The following is an 18,060-nucleotide window of genomic DNA, read 5'->3' on the forward strand; positions in this document are numbered from 1 at the left end:
GTAACCAAGAGTATTTAGACCCAACTACGCTCGGAACTCCGATCTCTTTCGAATACGATGTGGAAGGGCTCGTCCGGCTACCGTCTGTTTGAGGCAGCCTATTTACAATAATAACCTTTGTGAAACGATTAGGCTAAGAGGCCTTGATAGAGACTCACAAAATACTGCAATGTTAGGAGCAGTCTTCGGAACGCCAAAAGCAGTCCTTAGGCCCTTTCTGTGCAAAACCTCAAGTCGTTCCAGCTGTGATAGGGAGGGAAAAATTAAAGGGAGCTGGTACATTATTAGAGTCGTCACCAGTGCATCGTGCAGCCTGATCATTGAAGAAGGATGATTTCCCCATTGCTCACTTGCAACTCTACGGATCACATTGAGACGCGAAGATAGTGATGTCACAATCGAGTCCAAAGCTCGTCGCCGCTGTAGATGGTAGTCAATAATGACGCGCAAAAAGCGCTTGTACTTCAATTGACGAAGGCAAGAGTGAGCAAGGTCTATCTTCAGCCGCGTATACCGTCTTCCTCCACCTGGAAACATGATGAAGCCCGATTTTTCCAGCGAGAGAGCCAACGCAACACCTTGAAGGTAATTTTGAACTGAAAGTAATGCCTTTCGAGCAATCAGAGCTAAACGCCTATGTTGATATCTGGTTAACTAAAGACAAATGTCGTCCGCATATATCGGCATATGTACGTGCCTGCAATGTTTTTGCACTTCAGCGGGAAGGCCAGCGATTACAACATTAAACAGCGTTGAGGAAAGAACACTTCCCTGACCTACATCTCGCAGATACTGCCCTTTCGGTGACTATGGTACTTCCTAACCGTACTTGAATTTTATGATCACTGATAAACGAGTGAATGAAATGCAGAAGATAGCCCTGTACGCCTATGGCCTGCATACTATTTAGTATTGAGCTCTGAAGGACGCTATCGCTGACTTCGTGTGTGGCTAAGCTCATGGAGAAGCTGGCAAGTAAGCGTTTATCTCGGTGGCTCAAGATACAAGGGCTCTGCCCGCATGCATTACTGGATTCCACACAGGTTCAAGTGCGCAAGATAGCGTCTTGGACTTGATAAGCCACATTGAACATCATAGAGCTTTCGGGCGTTCAAACACTAGGTACTTAATAAAGGCAACGTATGGCCACTTGAGTGCAGTGACAAAGAATCATAGACAACCAAATCTATAGTTGATTGCAGGCTTCGCTTGGCATACCTATGATGATAGAGGGTTTCCAGGTAAGTGGTTTATTGGATGTGGGTGTGGAATATAAAAAGGACAAAAGGGAGAGAACATGGAGACGGTAACTAAGCTTTTGGTTGTCAGCGATAACCAGGCGGCACATTCACATTTGTACAACGGGCGCGCAGCAAGGTAAACATATTCCAAACTGGCCCCTATAACGTAAACCTATCCTTTCTTATTTTGATTCCAATCTGCAGACGTTAAGTTTACGTACCTCCCGACACAAGCATGGGGCGGTAACCCGCAGCGTTATCTGAACAGCCCAATCAAATACTCTACTCCTTCATAGGAGTCACCTATGTTCAATTTCAGAGCGAATAACATTGCCGACACTGAGTCGTTTTATCTTGGCTCAGAAGAGGCGAAGGGAACACTCAAGTGTAGAGGAATTCGATGCGGCGGAGCTAGCCCAGTGAAACAGATAACAGGACGAAGAGGGTGGTGCTGCGTGGTGCCGGCGTCTGCGATTGGTCCACTTCCTCTTAATTAGCTTGTGATGGCTTATCGAAAATTGCGGCGGTGTGCTCGGAAGGTTAAGCATGCCTCTAAAACGTACTGTCAGCAAGGAAACGTTGGCAGAGCGATGTCGTTTACGTGCCGAAAGGGCTCGATAACGTTTTACTGCCACACAGAAAGCTTAATTATAGGGAAATAACTCCATGCTCAACGGCAGCTGCGAGTAGCTAGTGCCTTATCCATCGGCGGGCAGCCATCTTCTATTTCTTTAGAAACAAGGCAGTCTCTGGCGATTGAGAAAATATTTTAGTTTTGTCAGGCATATTATTACATCTTAATCGCATACATGTTCAACTTTACGTGGTGAGTTATCGCGGTTTTGTGATGTTATGTTACAGAGAGACGAAGTGGGTGCAACCTGAAAGCTTATGAGCATTAAAATAGCAGAGGGCTAATGGGAAAAAGGCGTTGAATACTGAATATTCATTTTTGTTTGGATTGTACATACATAATCAGTGTGCACACGTCATATCAGATGGGGAGCTATCACGATTTTCGTGGCGCAGCATGACAGAAAGAGGAAGTTAGGAGTTTCCCGAAAGTTATTGACCGGTCGTGGAGAGCTGATTGCAGAATTGGAATAAAAAATTTTTGAATAGCTTTACATTATAGTGCCCGTGTTGCTACTCCATTTAAGGAAATCCCTTGGAAATTGGTGTGCATGTGTCAAAAGATTTATGGTAATGAGGCATGGAGGCTCGACGTTTTAAGCCAAGGTGGACCACTCCCACGTTGGCGCTGTCAGGCCGAGCCGTTCAGCGAGATCATAAGCCCTCTGGTCGGCCCTTAGTTGGTCGTTTTTCCCACTTTGTCCATTCTTCAACGAGTCGCGGGACAGCCCGCCAGCATGTGTCTGTTTCCAATGGTGCCATTACAATCGTTGCATTACATTTTAAGCTCTCTCTCTGGATATATTTTATTGATGTGGTACGGCGAGGGATATGTACCTGTTTGCAATAAGCGAAGTCATACTACGTGAGCCCTGTTTGGTTTTGAATGTGGCAGTTGGAATTGCCTGCGTCTTGAATAGTAATGTTTAGTTATGTCATTGTAAGTTAATAAAGAATCTCTCCATTCCCTGGCTTGATGGTGAATGGCTCGGTTGTGTATATCAAGGTTAGCAAGTACTCGTACCGAGTGATGAGCAACCTCATTTAGGCTTACCCGAGTCTCGTCCACTTTCCCCATATGCGCAGGAAACCATAAGATTTCAGTTCTCATAATCCTAATATTTTCAAAAACTTAGTTGCAACTCCAGCTAAGTAGCCTTTATCAAAGCTCTTTGTAGCGGATTTCAAATCAATGCAAATGCAGGCCCACCTATTACTTCTGATGGCTAGAACAATTGCCGCTTGTTCCGCCATGATGAGGTCTTTGGTAAAAATAGTGATAGCGCCTTGCACCTTAAATTGATAATTTGATAGAATGGCCATATATACTCCTTAACCTTTCACCCAGGCAGCATCAGCTATAGCTACCAGTTGGTTCTGCTGCTCTGTTTCCTGCAATAGTTCTTTAGCTCTTGCCTTGGTAAGAAATTTCATTAAAAATGTTCAGGCAACCTCCACTTCGCCCATCACTCACGCGACACTAGAAGACCGCGAAAACTAGGAAATATATGATATGGGATGACTGATATGACATGTAGATAATGATCACGTATGACTTGAATGAAACAATAGAAAATATTTATTTTTGATTGTGCGCTATTTTCTGTCGTAAACCCTTTCTATGGGACAGAACTTTTCCGCCGTCGCCGAATTCGCCATTATGTCATTCCAAATCGCAAACACGCGAAAGCTGACAGCATCAAAATGACGTGTACGCATTAGAAATGCATTAAATCTTGAAAAAAAAATTTGGCTACAGCCGAAGGCTGCCCTTTCAGCAAGGAACAAAAATACGTTTACCTAATGATCCCTCGGGCACTGGCTGCTCGGGGGGGCTAAGAACTGTGTCCCCATAAAATAAAAAATTTTACGTGGCAGTACAACGTTTTCAAATACTTTCGGCACCCTAACGACCGAACATTGCCAAATATTCTTCGCTGAGCATCCCTATTAGCGACAGTTTTAACCTTCAGTTGTGTGCTGCGGCGATTTTGCACCATCCGCCACAATCTAAGAAAGAGGAAGCGGGCCAATTCCAGACGCCAGCACCACCCTCCTTATCCGGTAATCTAGCTCCACTGCACTTTCTCAGCCCCACATAACCCTAGGGTGCTCCCAGCCGGTTTTCAGTCAATCAGATAAAAAAAAAACCATGTCAAAATAGGCAATCCTTTTCATTTTGAAATCAAACAAACGTTACCTGCAAACGTCGACAGCCATTGATTGGTGGTTTCAAAGAGCGCTGCTGGTCACCGCCTGATAACAAAATCGGTGGTTCCGTAAATATGGCATCCTATAAGGTAAAGCTATTCTTATCAATTCTCAATCGGTTGATTATGGCTGCGTTTTCTGATGAGTATGTTTTACGCTTTTGGCCTCGCGGTGTCAGTGTAGAACCTGTAAACACATATACATCATTAGAACGTCTTGTTGGGCTAGTTGGCAAATTTTCACCAAGGTTTCCACGTCGTGCAAAGGAACACTAAACACCGGCACGCAGGGCAAGCGCAGCTTCCTATTTATGACTGACTCTCATGCTCCATTGTCAAGTGAATTCCATTGCCGACAAATGCCTGCAATATTACATCGCTTTACATTTATGAAAACATGACATGAAAAGCCAGTTGATTATCAATTTTTTCAGTACACGCACCAAAAAATAAAGTTGATTTCATAAAATAGTGCTTTCATTCCGCGTAGGTAAGTTCTAAATTATATTTGGTTGCAGAATTTCAAGTAGAAATAGGCCTACAAAATTTAATGAGCAAAAATACAAGTTTTACTGCTGCCATATATCCATGTAAAATGTTAAGCATTGCTACTTTTTCAATAGTTGGCTCACAATACTAGCTATTAGCTTATTAGAGCTAGTTTTTTTGATCGATGGAAGTTCTTGACGCATCTTGTAAAAATTAGGTAGTTAAACACTTTCGCTTCATTTTTCAGCAAAATACCCCCTAACAGCAAAACTAATTTCCAGTAGTTTAGGGCTGCTGGGCCACTGTCCATTGGAAGTCTTGCTCCGGAAGAATTTCTGCGATAAAGCGGACACCAAACTCAGCGAGGAAAGAGCAGCGCACAGCAACTGACTTCGCCGTATTGTATGCTGTAGCGCCAATAGGGAGACGACTTCTTACGAAGGGTAAGCGGTTCATTGTCAGCGAAAACTGTTCGGCTTTCAGTTTAACCTAAAATCACGAACCTCGCGCACCGCAGATAAGCAACCGATAAAGACAAACTGATCAGCATGCGGCTTCTTGGTGGGCGCGGTACAGACTTCGCAGCGTAACGTAAGATGACACCCGGTGCCATGTCAGCCGACACTTGAGCCATGCCCTGTCAGTCGGTTTCAGTACGAAAATAATGAATTACAGAAGGACAGATTCGCAACCATTACTAACTTCTTTTCCTTACCTTAATCAATGAGGGACCACTCTTCCACTCCAAATGTCGGCATAGCCGATTAAAACAGCCTTGATTTGGCCGTATCGGCGGAGTCCCGTTTTTCGAAATGGTCTGAACAGAGGCGGTCACCGTTGCACATCCGATCCCATGCCAGCCGTGCCAGGACGCCCCAATTAGCGCATTTCGCCATGTGTCCCATCTCGAAAATTACCACGTGGAAAATGCCACGTGATCATGGTTAAAAAACACCTCGATGCGAAGCCAAAGTGGAGAGTGCGAAGAAACGACGAAACGAATTTTTTCTTCTTGGCAAAGCAAGAAAAGAGAAGCGCACCTCGGTTGTTGTGCAGGTAACTCAAACATCATGTTTTAATTGAATAGGCGAACACTGACTGCTATTTAATTGATTATCTTTTTTTTGTTTGTGGCGTGTTTATGGAAATTCAAGGGTTGTAATGTCAGAACAACAAATTGGCCACTGGAGGGTAACCAGTTCGGCATAACCAGCGTAACGATTGTGTGCAGCAAGCATTCAAATACTTTCTGCAAATATAAAGTGCAAGCTCTATACTCGTGCAATAAATCAAGCGCATCATCTATACAATGTACAGAAGCAAAATTTCAGTCTGTGCGTTAGCTAACATGAATCAGTCCATGTGCAAGATGTCCATGTGCAAAAAGCCCAAGAAACAGATTCAGTTTCTTACAACACCGCAGAAAAAATGCACCGTGCCAGACCGATAAAGTTATTCACTTGAAATCAACCCGGGTAGATCTTTCGCTTCGTCCTATAGCTGTTTTGATAAAGATGGCTCTTGTTCCTTTAGAACGATTGCGGAAAAATGTTCTTACCGCTCGTCCACTGGGTAACGCCAAAATTTCGCCCTGGTATTGCTCGAGTCGCCACACCACACAGCCTTTCCACAGCTTTTTCGACACTACCGGAACATTCTCAGGCACAGAAAGTTTTAAACTGCGGAGCGTACGAGAAAAACGGGCGCATGCATTGAAAGCGGAAGAAGCAGTCGAGCGGATTGGCAGTCGAAGCATAGAGAAAGGAATAGTCGAAGCTACAAGAGCGAAAGCGCCGCCCATTGGGGCAACAAATGAAGCTACATATAAAGATATTAGACGTGGAAAAAGACACCAGTGAAAAGGACCTTTCATTTCTACACATAATTGTATCCCTTTACTTTATTGCTAAGTAGGTTGAAAAGATAGAGCCAGATATGCATAATATATTGAATTTTCCTTTCGCTACCAGTGTCACGGTGACGATTAATCGCCAATACCGAAACTAGCTCCGCTGTCTATCCAGTGGCTTGATCCACTTGCCTTTGCGATACAGACGGCCATCCTTGCGATTGCCAGCCTGCTGCTGTCGACAATGGTAGGCGTGTCTACGGTGGCGACATCGGCTTTTGTACTGCCGCGGGCGACGAAAATGAACCGAGTTTAGGCCAACTGCCCCTCGCTAACTGCTGGTCCTCACTGAATATGCCGCCAAGGAAGCTGCGATCACCAGAAGTCACCGTGCCACTGGTGGCCACGTCGTCGTGGGCAACAGCACCATTATGTATAAAATAGCTGTCTATGCACCACAACGCAGCCACTTAATCAATTTACCTTTGCAGTGCAGGTCTATAGATTGTATATCTTCGATAAAAAAATCAAGTAATTATTTCCTGGTGCAGTTTCCGAGTCCGCACTGCTTTGCTGTTGCCTTTGAGTGTGCTCATGTAATTCATTCCTTACTAAGGTTACTGGGTGATGTCGAAACTAACCTGGGTTCTAACATGAGTACTGCTGTACTGGATCAGCTACAGAAGTTAAGTGCTGGCTAGACCAAGTTGTTTAGCGAGATACAGGGTTTGAAAGCACAGTTAAGCACAACGGCTAAAAGGTAAAACCATAACAGATTGAAACAATCGAATGGCCGATTTTGAAGCTCATTTCCAAAAATGTTTCCTCTCAGAAAACATATCGAAATAATGCAGTCTAACATAATCAACGTGGATAAAAGGGCTCGTGAGCTAGGAGCACGCGTAGATGAAGCTGGAAACAGGTTCTTATTTTCTATGGCATCCATCACCCCACTACAGAGCAATGAAATGGGGGCTGAGTCTCAGAAACAAATCATTGATATTTGTCGCAGTAATCACGAAATAACAGTGCATCCTAACGCCATGGAAAGAGCCCATCGTCTCGGTAATTATTAAGTAATCAAGCACGTCCCATAATCGTGAAATTCTTGTCTTACAAAATCAAATACGCACTATTATCAAGTGATCGTACCTCGACAAGCCCAGACTGCAGTATTGGAGAGGACTTCTAACGCTCCCTTCTACGCACGCATAAACAGCTACTTTCATTTGAAGAAGCACGTTCTGACCAGTACTCCTTCCGATTTAAAGCATTTCACATCAGGCCTATGCTACTTGACGTACTTGCACGTCCTTGGAAGCTTGCTTGTGCAATCTACTCACGAAAAAGTTGGAGTTGGGGAAATAGGAAAGTTGCGGCCAACGCTAAAACTTTGTCAACAAGGTATGCAAGCTTTGACAGCGAACTACGGTGGGCCATGACGAGGTTCTTTCCTACGCTGCCAGCCGATGCTGCAGAAACAATTACTGCAACACGAATCTTTTAGCTGGCATTGCAGTGTCACGAATAAGATTTAGTGTTCCTGGATAAATTGTTCATTGCCTGCTTCACCTGGCTCCTGGGTACCGAAAAGCTGTTCGATGCTGTGTACGGGGCAGATGATACGTACCATTTCCACATTGACAATGTTGTGCTGGTTTCGGTCGTGAATATTGATGGCAATATTGTGCAAAGAGTGCACAACCTTAAAACGCATATAAAACGTGCAATAATTTTGATGCTTTGTAATACGTCCAAGAACAGTCATCCATGCCACACTGTTCATGCGGAAGGGTGCCTTTGCCGTGCTAAATGAAAATTTCCTTGAAGTGGCGTTAGTGGGAGGCCACTGCCGACCTTTTGTAAAAAGTACTGACGTAGCGTCCTATGATGTCATGTAAATTAAAGGACGCAGAATTGCGATGATTTTTTGTTGTTGTCCTAGTGTTTCTTATTGTTTTAGAAAGAGTACTTGCGTTCTCTGCTTTGCCGTGTCTTAGGTACACCAGCATATGAAATGCCCGTAGCTGTTTCTGGGCAAGATATAAAGTATTATTCCCAGCAACACACTGCTAGTACTTCTACTACTACTACAATTAATAATAATAAGTTATAAAAGTTCTTTTTTGTATTATTATTAATATTATTATTACTGTTATTATTACTACTGTTATTATTATTATTAAAATTGGTAATTTGGACATCTTTTATCAAAACGCTCGTGGACTTCGCACCAAAGCACGCGAATTTTTCTCCAATGTCATTTCGTCCTTTCTTATATTTCCTAAACTTGTCTTTGCCGTGACATTCCTTCTTCTGTCTTTTTTCCTCCACACTGCAACGTTTTCCGTAGTGATCGGGACTTGAGACGATTTAAACAAAAAGGTGGTGGGGTACTGATTGTTGTTGATAGATGACTAATATGTGTTAACCACAACGATATAGTAAGTAGTCAGCAGTCTACTTGGCTTGAAATCAGCCTAGACCGTGAAAAGTATTAATCGGAGCTTTCTATGCACCGAAGAATAATTTCCCTGTCTTATCTGATGATACCATCTCTTCTCATGAAAGTGCCTGGCCTTGCCACAGCAAGCACAGAGTAATCCTTTTAGGTGATTTTAATAAGCCTTCTGGAATGGATTCGAACGCGCTACGCTTACCTGTAGATCTTTTTATTACAATCATTACAAAGAACAAATGCAGTCCGTTGAAATTTCTCTCTTGTTCACTTCCGCAACATAACTTCATTGTCAATTCTTGTGGCAGCGTCTCGGACGTAATTATACATAAAATAATATTCATCGTTCTGCAGCAAAATGGCCCAAATGTTTCCAGCCTGTGGCCAACGTACGGGCAAACACACACACACACACACACACACACACACACACACACACACACACACACACACACACACACACACACAGACACACACACACACACACACACACACACACTGATTTAGCAGAAAGCACTTCAATGCGTGCAGTAAAGATCAATCGAAAACATTTTCCTTAAGGGATTATAATGGTTTCACATTCGTACACGCACGCAGTCTTAAGTGTATCTGCTGAATTTTTATCTTTCTCCGAGGTCACCACTAAAAAGAAACACTCGGCCAGTTCGCAGGTTTAAAGGGAACAAACCTTTTGCGTTTATTTACATGAACTACTATTATTAAACGCTCAAAAGTAGATAGAGTGTCGGAAACTTGTCGTCTCTTCCGAGTTCCACTTCCTTGGGCAGCTCATTGCCTCTTCCAGCGCTTGCCTAACAGAAGAGAGGGTTTCCGGTCTCTTCCAGCAGGCTCCCAGCATATCAGCCAGGAACTTTGTTGAAAACGTCAAGGAGAGAAGGCGTACATAGCGCGCTGTTCGGTTCCCCCCTGGAAATCGCTATTGGCCATTAGTGAGGAGTTTTCAGGAAATTCGGTTGACCCTGTCTCAGAAAATCCGTGGCTTTTTCTCTGCTGCTCGTGATTAGGATCTGGGAGGTCACCCGATATCCCAAGCAGCGGGAACCTCCTCTGTTCATTACGCCGACGTGGTGATTTCCGCTGGGGAAGGATCTCCAACCATACACACACGCATACTGACGCATACGTTTCTGTATGCTTCTTGTGCCCAATTCGTCGAGCACAACACTAGCAGGCGTTCGAGGCAGGTTTTATGCCAGGTTTGAGACGCCAATTGCTGTCGGTGCACTTGTCTGGATCACCTATCTTATTGTTTCCCTGAGTAAATTATTCCACGTTCCCATTTATAGGATCTCTGGTGCCATTTTTCGACCACTCACTTTATATGGATGGAAACAAATCCACAGTCAGCTGAGAAAACTTTCGCATTTTGAAAGCAGCGTGAAACCAAGTGTTCTTACGGCTTCAGCAACCGGTTGGAATAGAAAGTTAAATAAGACTTGCACTAGTTCACTGCAATCATTGCGTCTGCAGGGGAATTCGATCCCGTGAGAAATAAACAAAGCCATGTAGTGAGGAGTGCAGCATTTATTTAAATATTCCACAATAACATAAGCAGTTTACCATCTAAACAATCTAATCAAATTACACTTGCCTCATTGATCGCTAAGAGCAAATAAGTTACAGGAGTAGACTAGCCATTTCAGGTCTGGCAAAATTTGTACCATAGTTTCACTCGTCCTCTGGCTATTAGTCAGGGTCATCGAGGTTCATAGCCTCGCACCGTACTATGTAGCCACCACATTCAGACACACGCATTCGATTGCAGTGTATGACAACGGGACATTTTCTTAACCTACAGAGTAAGAGAGTAACTCTTAGTTAACAAAAGAAAGTGTACCACAACAGCAGCGCTTGTCAAATGGTGGAGCATCCGCTTCGTATGCGAGAGGTACGGGTTTCAATCCCAGTGCCACCGGCAATGCGCTGGTTCTTTATAGTTTTTTTCGAGTCAGTAGACATCTACTACGACCTGGTGCTCAGTTGTAATTATGGGTTCTAATCTCGAAACAGGGCATATAGAGATTTTTCAGTGTCTCTGAGTACCCCTTGACAACCCGACACCTTTCATGAAATAGCTTGAATATTTCACCAAAGGTGTGGTAGGGCCAAGGGGTGCCCAGAGAGACCCTTTCGAGATGAGAACCCATGCAAACAACTGAGTGCCAATTTGTGGTACATGTGTATGCATTAGAAGAAACCGTCCAAAATGAACATGTCAGCTCCTCTTTCCTCCCCCTCCAGTCCATCTCTCTATCTTCCTATTCCCTCTTTACCATCCCCTAGGGTAGGGTAGCCAACCAGACGCATTACTAGTTAACATCCCTGCCTTCTCTCTTTATGTCCGCCTTCTCCTCCTCATCCTCCTCCTTCATGAAGTAGGGGAGCATTCACCGCTGCTGTGGAGGGCTGACAACTTCTGCCGCAGGGCACCTACCGGTAAAATAAACACAAGCGCGCTCCTGACCAGGTGTTGGGACGGCCCGACGCCGCCTGAAAAAATGTCTTGCGGTCGTGTGCCTCACACCTACCAACAGGTGAGACAATTTCTAAGCATCTAGAACACCCGTTGTATGCGAGCACCTGGCCTGCAGTGCACGTGTACCTGTTTTTTCGTTAGGTAACCGGTGGCAACTCTAATGTGCCCCGTACCGCAACGGCGGAAGCTGGAATATTTCACGAAAGGTCTGGTTGGCTCAAGGGGTGCGCCGATACCCTCAAAAATCTCTGTAGGGTGGTATCTAGAGATGAGAACCCATGTACACAACTGTGTGCAAATTCGCGGTACATGTCTATGCATTACAAGAAACCATCAAAAATGAGCATGTACTTATGTTGCAAGTGTCACTGCAATACATTTTACCTTCTTGGGGAAGGTAGGCCAACATATTCCACGTAAATATCATCCTTCTACCATAACGCTATGATCACTATTTGACTAGAAAAGGCTCGAGAAGCCTGATAGAAATTCCCCACACGAAGAACTTCAAGGCCTCGATCAACAGCGAATCTTTAGGTGGAAAAATAGAAGCGGCACGGAAAGACATTTAGGTAGAGTGCGTAGCACTTGATCATTGTATCTCACGATGTTTAATACACAACACTAGCGTAAGGATGACGAAGACACGTGCGAAGACGCTGAAAGACCAATGTTGTCAGTAGTCAACCTACTTTAAGAAAACCCCATGCCAACATTTTACGCATCCGCGATAGCGCTTGAGCTGTAGCTGACCTATTGAAAGGTATTCAAAGCACTTAATAAAAGGAAGAAATAGACAACACACACCGCTGAAATACATAGTACACTGTACGCCTGAAAGGACGCCATACATGTGTTTACTATTATCTAGAATAGACGATAGAAAGAAGGGGCATAAAGAACAGCGAGAACAAGACAAAGAGAGCATCGGCTGTTAATTTTCTTCACATGTAAAACGATAGACTGTGCACTTAGAAATGTAATGCCTAACTTTTTCAATGACTAAGCGCTTTCCATGCTGTTTCTGCGTTGTTTTATAGATTTCTAGACAATTTTGTTCCCTGATTACTGCAGGTTGCCCCAGCAGTGGTTTTGGCATTTTGTCTCGTGTAACAGTAATACAGTAATGGTAGTGAGCATACAGTGGGCTCATAGTCGCTCCTATAAGAAGAGAACCGCACTCAGTTGATCGTCGGATGATCGAACGCTGCGTGATCCTTTTTGCCGCCCAGAGGTGTAAAGCGGACCCTGACTCTTGCTCCGTCCTGTGATTCGTCCTCGTGCAGGTTGTACGCGTTGATGCTCACGACGCAGGGCACGCCTGGGCTGAGCGTTGGAATGCGAAGCGCCATCCTGTCCGCCTCGAGGGAGACGCTGGTGCTGTTGCCCTTGACTTCGCCGTTCACGCAGGTGAAGCTGACTTCGTAGCCGCCAGGCGGGCCGTTCCACGATTCCGGAGGAAGCCATGTCAGTGTGTGCCCCCCGTCTTTTTCCTCCAGGGTCACATTCCTCGGCTTTTCGGGAACTGGAAAGTGGTGCCAACGAGAGTGTGGATATCAGAGAGGCGAAAGTTGGCATAAACGAATGGGCAGGCATGAATGACTAGCGGTTACTGCAGCACGCAGATTTTCGAGGTTTTCCTACAAATACCATATACTTTCGTTTTTATGAAAAAACGACCACTCCCTTAACCCCGCTGTGGGCAACCATGTAAAAGAATGACTTTTGTGTGCGTGAAGCGAGCTCACAATGACTCACTCTGCCGATCGTTGCTAGTGTCTTAAAAAATAAACAATAATTCGCAATGAAGTGATCAGAGACGACGCAAAACTTCATTTCCGGCATCTGTTGCGGCACTGAAGCCTAAGTGTAGTTTCCGTAAACTGTGGTAATGCAGACACTTCTCCGATGCTAGAATAGAGAAAAAGTCCGTGCAAAAGAGTTAACAATAAACATTATTTGGTATCTGTGCACCTTCAAGTACTCAAACTGCAATAAGCGAGATTGGTTGCTCGTAAAAAAGCCCTTCACTTATTATATTGAAATACAATGTTGTCAGTATATTACCGCCACATGGAGTGTGATAAGCTGTGACAGAGAGAAGTCTCATTAATTTGTTCAGCGCCTGCTGTAAAAAGATTTTTTTATAACTTTTGATATTTTATCTCAAGCAATAGCGGAGTTAAGCAAATGCTGACTAATACAACCGTTGCCAAGAGTTGCTGTTCAAGCATCAAAGACAGAACTTGCTGCTGAATAAATCCAATCAAAACATTTATTTATTGCAAGTTTATGGCTAGCTTTTTAACCAATGTGCGCCTTCCTTCATGAGTATACTATAACATTGTTGTCGGAGAGTGAATTTCTTGTTTTCCGTGGTAAGTAAATCTGCAATAGCGGGAAGCACTGCGAATGTGCAATAAGTAAGTAATTTCAAATATTCTGCCCTGTCGCGTTCCGAAAACGCAATGATACCAAGTAAATTACCTTATTCATAGTGTTTCTCTTTATTAATTCTCAACGTTTGCCTCAATTTCACTTAAGATATTTCTCCTAATTTGAAGAGCTCGAAGTCTCGTTTCTCTTACATTTGCGTATTGATTTCCTCTAGCGCAGCTAGGCATAAAACATGTGTCAACACAGCACACCAAATTACTTCGATTTAAGGAATAGTCAAATGTTTTTGAGCAGTGCACAAGTCCAACCCTTTCCAAAATGTTAGGACGGCACTGGTACGCTTTGCACAAACTTACGAAATACTTGAGCAGTAAAATACTTCCGCCTCAGCATAGTGTGCCAGCAACGTGTTACCTTACCACTAAGTTATACCTTATGAAAGCCATCACTAGGCTCAAATTCATTAGTTTCCAATGCTAACGCTGCCTTGACGCATTTTAATATGGAGGAAAACAGCATGGGACTTACCGCCAACGAGAGTTTCGAAGTCCTTGCTCTTCCCTTCTCCCTCGAAGACTTGCCCTTCGCCGACGACTGTTGGGGTCACGGTGACAGTATAGTTCCTCCACGCTTTCAGATTTCCCAACTCTACCTCTGCGTCAGCTGTCGTAACGTTCCGCACAATAATTCGTTCCTCCTGGCTAACGTTTCCATTCATAGCCGTGTACGTGTCAGTACCTAAAATTGTAGCATTTCCGACAACTTTCTGCGAGGACTCAACGCTCAGAACCACCCTGTAGTACGCCCCACGTACTTCGTCAAAATCTCGCGCTTTCGACCACGAGACATGCGCGGAGTTTTCGGTTATATCTGCAACGGTCAGGTCGCTCAAGTCCAAAATCTCGGGTATCCAGCTCACTCCAGCGGTCTCGACTACTTTTCCTTCGTACAGTTTATTTTCTGTCGGGACGAGTGGCTGGACTTTGGCTACAAGAGCGGCAAAATTCTTAACTCCTGTGAACATTACCTTCGAAAATGGAGCGTTTACCGACTTGTCAAAGCAGTTTTGGGAGCCTGCGTTAGACTCTATGCAAAGAGTGACGCGGAACATCACCTCAGCGCTTGAGTTATGTGTGTTAGTGGTGGTCCAGGAGATGACTACGTCGGAAGACGATATGTTCCTGTTGGTCGTTCCAATGTCCACATTAGCCACGGCGGGGAGTCCATCGGGTTTGGTTGTCGCTGACTGGAGTAGCGGCTTGCCGTGCCACATTACGTTGCTGACCTCGTAATCTGCAACGACTTCAACCACGTACGTTGTGTAGGGCTGCAGACGGTCTATAAGTGTGCTCGTGCTGTGTGAAGACACTGTGAATGTGTTGTCGTCTACCCTGCGAGTCTCGTTGGGATGATGCAGCCACCAGGATACCCGATAACCTTTCAGAGATTCGCGTGCGACTGGAGCATCCCAAGAAATTCGAAGCGATGTACCACTGACGGCTTCAGCAGTAAGGTTGGTGACGTCTCCCTGAAATCCTAAAAAAAGAAAAAAAAGAAGCTTCAGCTAATTACTAAAAGCAGTTGGGTTTCTTTTAGTTGTTCCTGTTGATCTTTAAACACCTGACAAAGCTTATATCAAAGTCAATTAAGATGCCGCTGGCAGAAACAGTCATGCTAAATCAGAGCCAATATTGTTTGTATTGTATATGCCTAGCCTTGTAAACATGGTTTTTCCAAATATACAATGTTGATAATTGTGTTGAGTATTCCTCCATAAGAAAAAAGATAACATTCGAAATGCTTTTGTGTGGCCTCTATTCTCACATATTCTAATACATACATGCCTTTTTCTTCATGCTTGTGGGAGTACAAATTGCTTAACCGCATTGTATTCTTTAAGCGCTCACTAGAAGTGCACATGGATAAAATCGTAGGTAGACCCTTGTAAGTGCATTGATTAAGGTGGTGAAGCAACTTTTAACAATTTTTACTGGTGCCTGCGTGTAATTCCACCATGCAAGTTTTGTCGGAGAACAAGTTGATAACCCAAATAAATAAATAAATAAATAAATAAATAAATAAATAAATAAATAAATAAATAAATAAATAAATAAATAAATAAATAAATAAATAAATAAATAAGGTAATGAGTAGCATATATAGGGTAAAAGCACATTTATCCATCTTTACTGTAAATGAACTTATCGGCTTGCACGTAATAACTTGAAACACGTGAAATTTTTTCGAACTGAAGAGGCTTCAGCATGTACTGCGTGCTTCGCATACGATATAGCATTTCAGCCAATTGAACGTCCACCTACATTGCTCGGTTTCTAGTAAATGACTACTTATTCATAGTCAGGTATATTCCAGGGACAATGAAACTACACTCAATTAAACGGCCTGTGGAAATCTCCATCACTGAGAGATCATGGGCTTCTAGCTGACCACATGGCTTTCCTGATGTGGAGGCTGTTCACAACTGCTAGTCGAGCTGCTGCCGTAGTCACTTAGCAAAAGCGATGACGCTATTCAGCAGGCGACCACCCTTCGGTAGCCACACGTGCTCAAACAGAATAGCACTCCTGTAGCTTACAAAATATTGCTCGCGTGGTCCATTTTGAGGCTGAGTGTGAGTTTCATGGGTGCCGATCTTGAGTATCAGTACGAAGATGCAAGTTTATAGAGATCTATGGAGACTACATAGCCAGAATGTCTTTGAGCCATATCGAGAGGCTGCTTTGGAATGCCAGATAAACACCTCGCCATACGTTTTCAGTCAAATGATACCTACATATAAAGCTTACATCTCGGTGTGATACCGTTCCTAAAATCATGTTGCGTGCTTTAACGCGTTCTCTAATCTATATTCGTAACACAATTTTATTTGTCTACATCAAGCTGCGCTAGGTTATTTATTCCTGCCAGCTCCTGCACCTTCGGTTTTAGTCGCAGACGAAGCCAAAATATAGTCCTGGTCAGATCAAAAAGTCAGTTCAAGACATACCCGCATGATCTTTTACTTCTCCGACGTTTCGATTTGTTTTTGTCCTGGTGGTTTTCGATCTAGGGGTGTATGCGTCTTAGAAGCTATTTTGTGCTCCCTTACCTCGCTTCGAGGAAAACGCCACCGGAGTTTGAAAAATTTCCGCATTGCCAAATTAGTTTAGCTTTAATTGCTCACTTACATGGCATTCAGACCATTTTTGGCATTCACAGCATTTCCACGGACCTTGTTAGGCGTGAATTTAAGTGCACCACTTATATGCTAGTAACAGGTGATGGAATTAGCGTCTATCAAGGGCTGATGCGCCAGACCATAAAAATAAGACTGATGTATAATGGAGTATACTTATAGAAAGCAACATTTCTCTGTCGCAAAGCAACGTGAAAATTATAAGAAAAGTAGCGACTGAGCTCTCGAAGGTTTTCAATGAAGACGAATGTTAGCCTCATATATAGTGAATGAAATGAATTTAATTCTATGACCCTGCTGTACAGCACGTGCGCTTTCTTTTAGGAATTTCTTATAACATTGAGATAAGCCCAATAACGGCAGAAGCACAAGATCGCTAGACAGGCGAATGTATATAACCTCTCTAATCCGTTATGCCGCCGAATAAAATGAGAAGATTTGTAATGAATTGTAAATTTACTTGAATTCTATCCAGAACAGTACGCATGCAGCACTGTTGTCTACCACAGTAATGAACTTCCAAACTCTTAGGAAGGCACAATAGTATCAAAGGAGGCACTGGTACTGCACATAACGACATTTCATCTATCACTGCAGCGGGAGCTGTTCTTCGGCGCAAGTTCCGCATGCCGGAGAACAGGAAAAATTTCCAGGCCTTTCTTTTCTTAGTTTGAAACAAAAGGTAAGACGCATTAAACCTCCACCGATTTCACGCATCTCAATCAATTTTGAACACGAAGAATTATTTTCTACCCCGACGCGCATATTTCCGTCCAATTACTTCACGCACGCATCCCATAAAGAAGAACGTGTGCTTTACTAAGCTGACAAATTCGTAAGCGGAAAGTCAAACGCATTCATTCGTTGTGGCAGCACTCCCTTCGAAAGCAATACAGGCTTCAACTCCTTTCAGGCGACGTTCCTTAGTCAATAAATAGTGTGTTTCACTTACAGGTAAGGAATGCAAAGATGGAATATCATGCAACTGTTTACACCTTTGATTGCCATGCACGAGTATTACTCTATTACTATTACTTTTTTAAATGAGTGACAAGAACGAGTCTGTCTCACCCATGTATTTGGGCCCTCT

At 43.6% G+C, this 18,060-nt stretch overlaps 1 protein-coding gene and 1 long non-coding RNA gene across 2 annotated transcripts in view; both read right to left on the reverse strand.

The window, feature by feature from the left end:
- The window catches only part of LOC135911858 (uncharacterized), a 79,336-nt gene extending 73,036 nt beyond the window's left edge, over positions 1 to 6,300 (reverse strand). Inside the window, exon 1 of the long non-coding RNA XR_010567481.1 lies at positions 6,132 to 6,300. This is a non-coding gene — a long non-coding RNA (uncharacterized lncRNA). The remainder of the gene's footprint in view (positions 1 to 6,131) is intronic.
- Positions 6,301 to 10,407: 4,107 nt separating this feature from the next.
- The window catches only part of LOC135911889 (phosphatidylinositol phosphatase PTPRQ-like), a 39,527-nt gene continuing 31,874 nt past the window's right edge, over positions 10,408 to 18,060 (reverse strand). The window contains exons 13-14 of the mRNA XM_065444236.1: positions 14,303 to 15,310; positions 10,408 to 12,902 (exon numbers count right to left, since the gene is read on the reverse strand). Coding sequence (XP_065300308.1) covers positions 12,559 to 12,902; positions 14,303 to 15,310 — 1,352 coding nt within the window. The 3' untranslated portion in view covers positions 10,408 to 12,558. The remainder of the gene's footprint in view (positions 12,903 to 14,302; positions 15,311 to 18,060) is intronic.

The sequence above is a fragment of the Dermacentor albipictus genome, chromosome 10, assembly GCF_038994185.2.
Source record: "Dermacentor albipictus isolate Rhodes 1998 colony chromosome 10, USDA_Dalb.pri_finalv2, whole genome shotgun sequence".
Classification (NCBI taxonomy): domain Eukaryota; kingdom Metazoa; phylum Arthropoda; class Arachnida; order Ixodida; family Ixodidae; genus Dermacentor; species Dermacentor albipictus.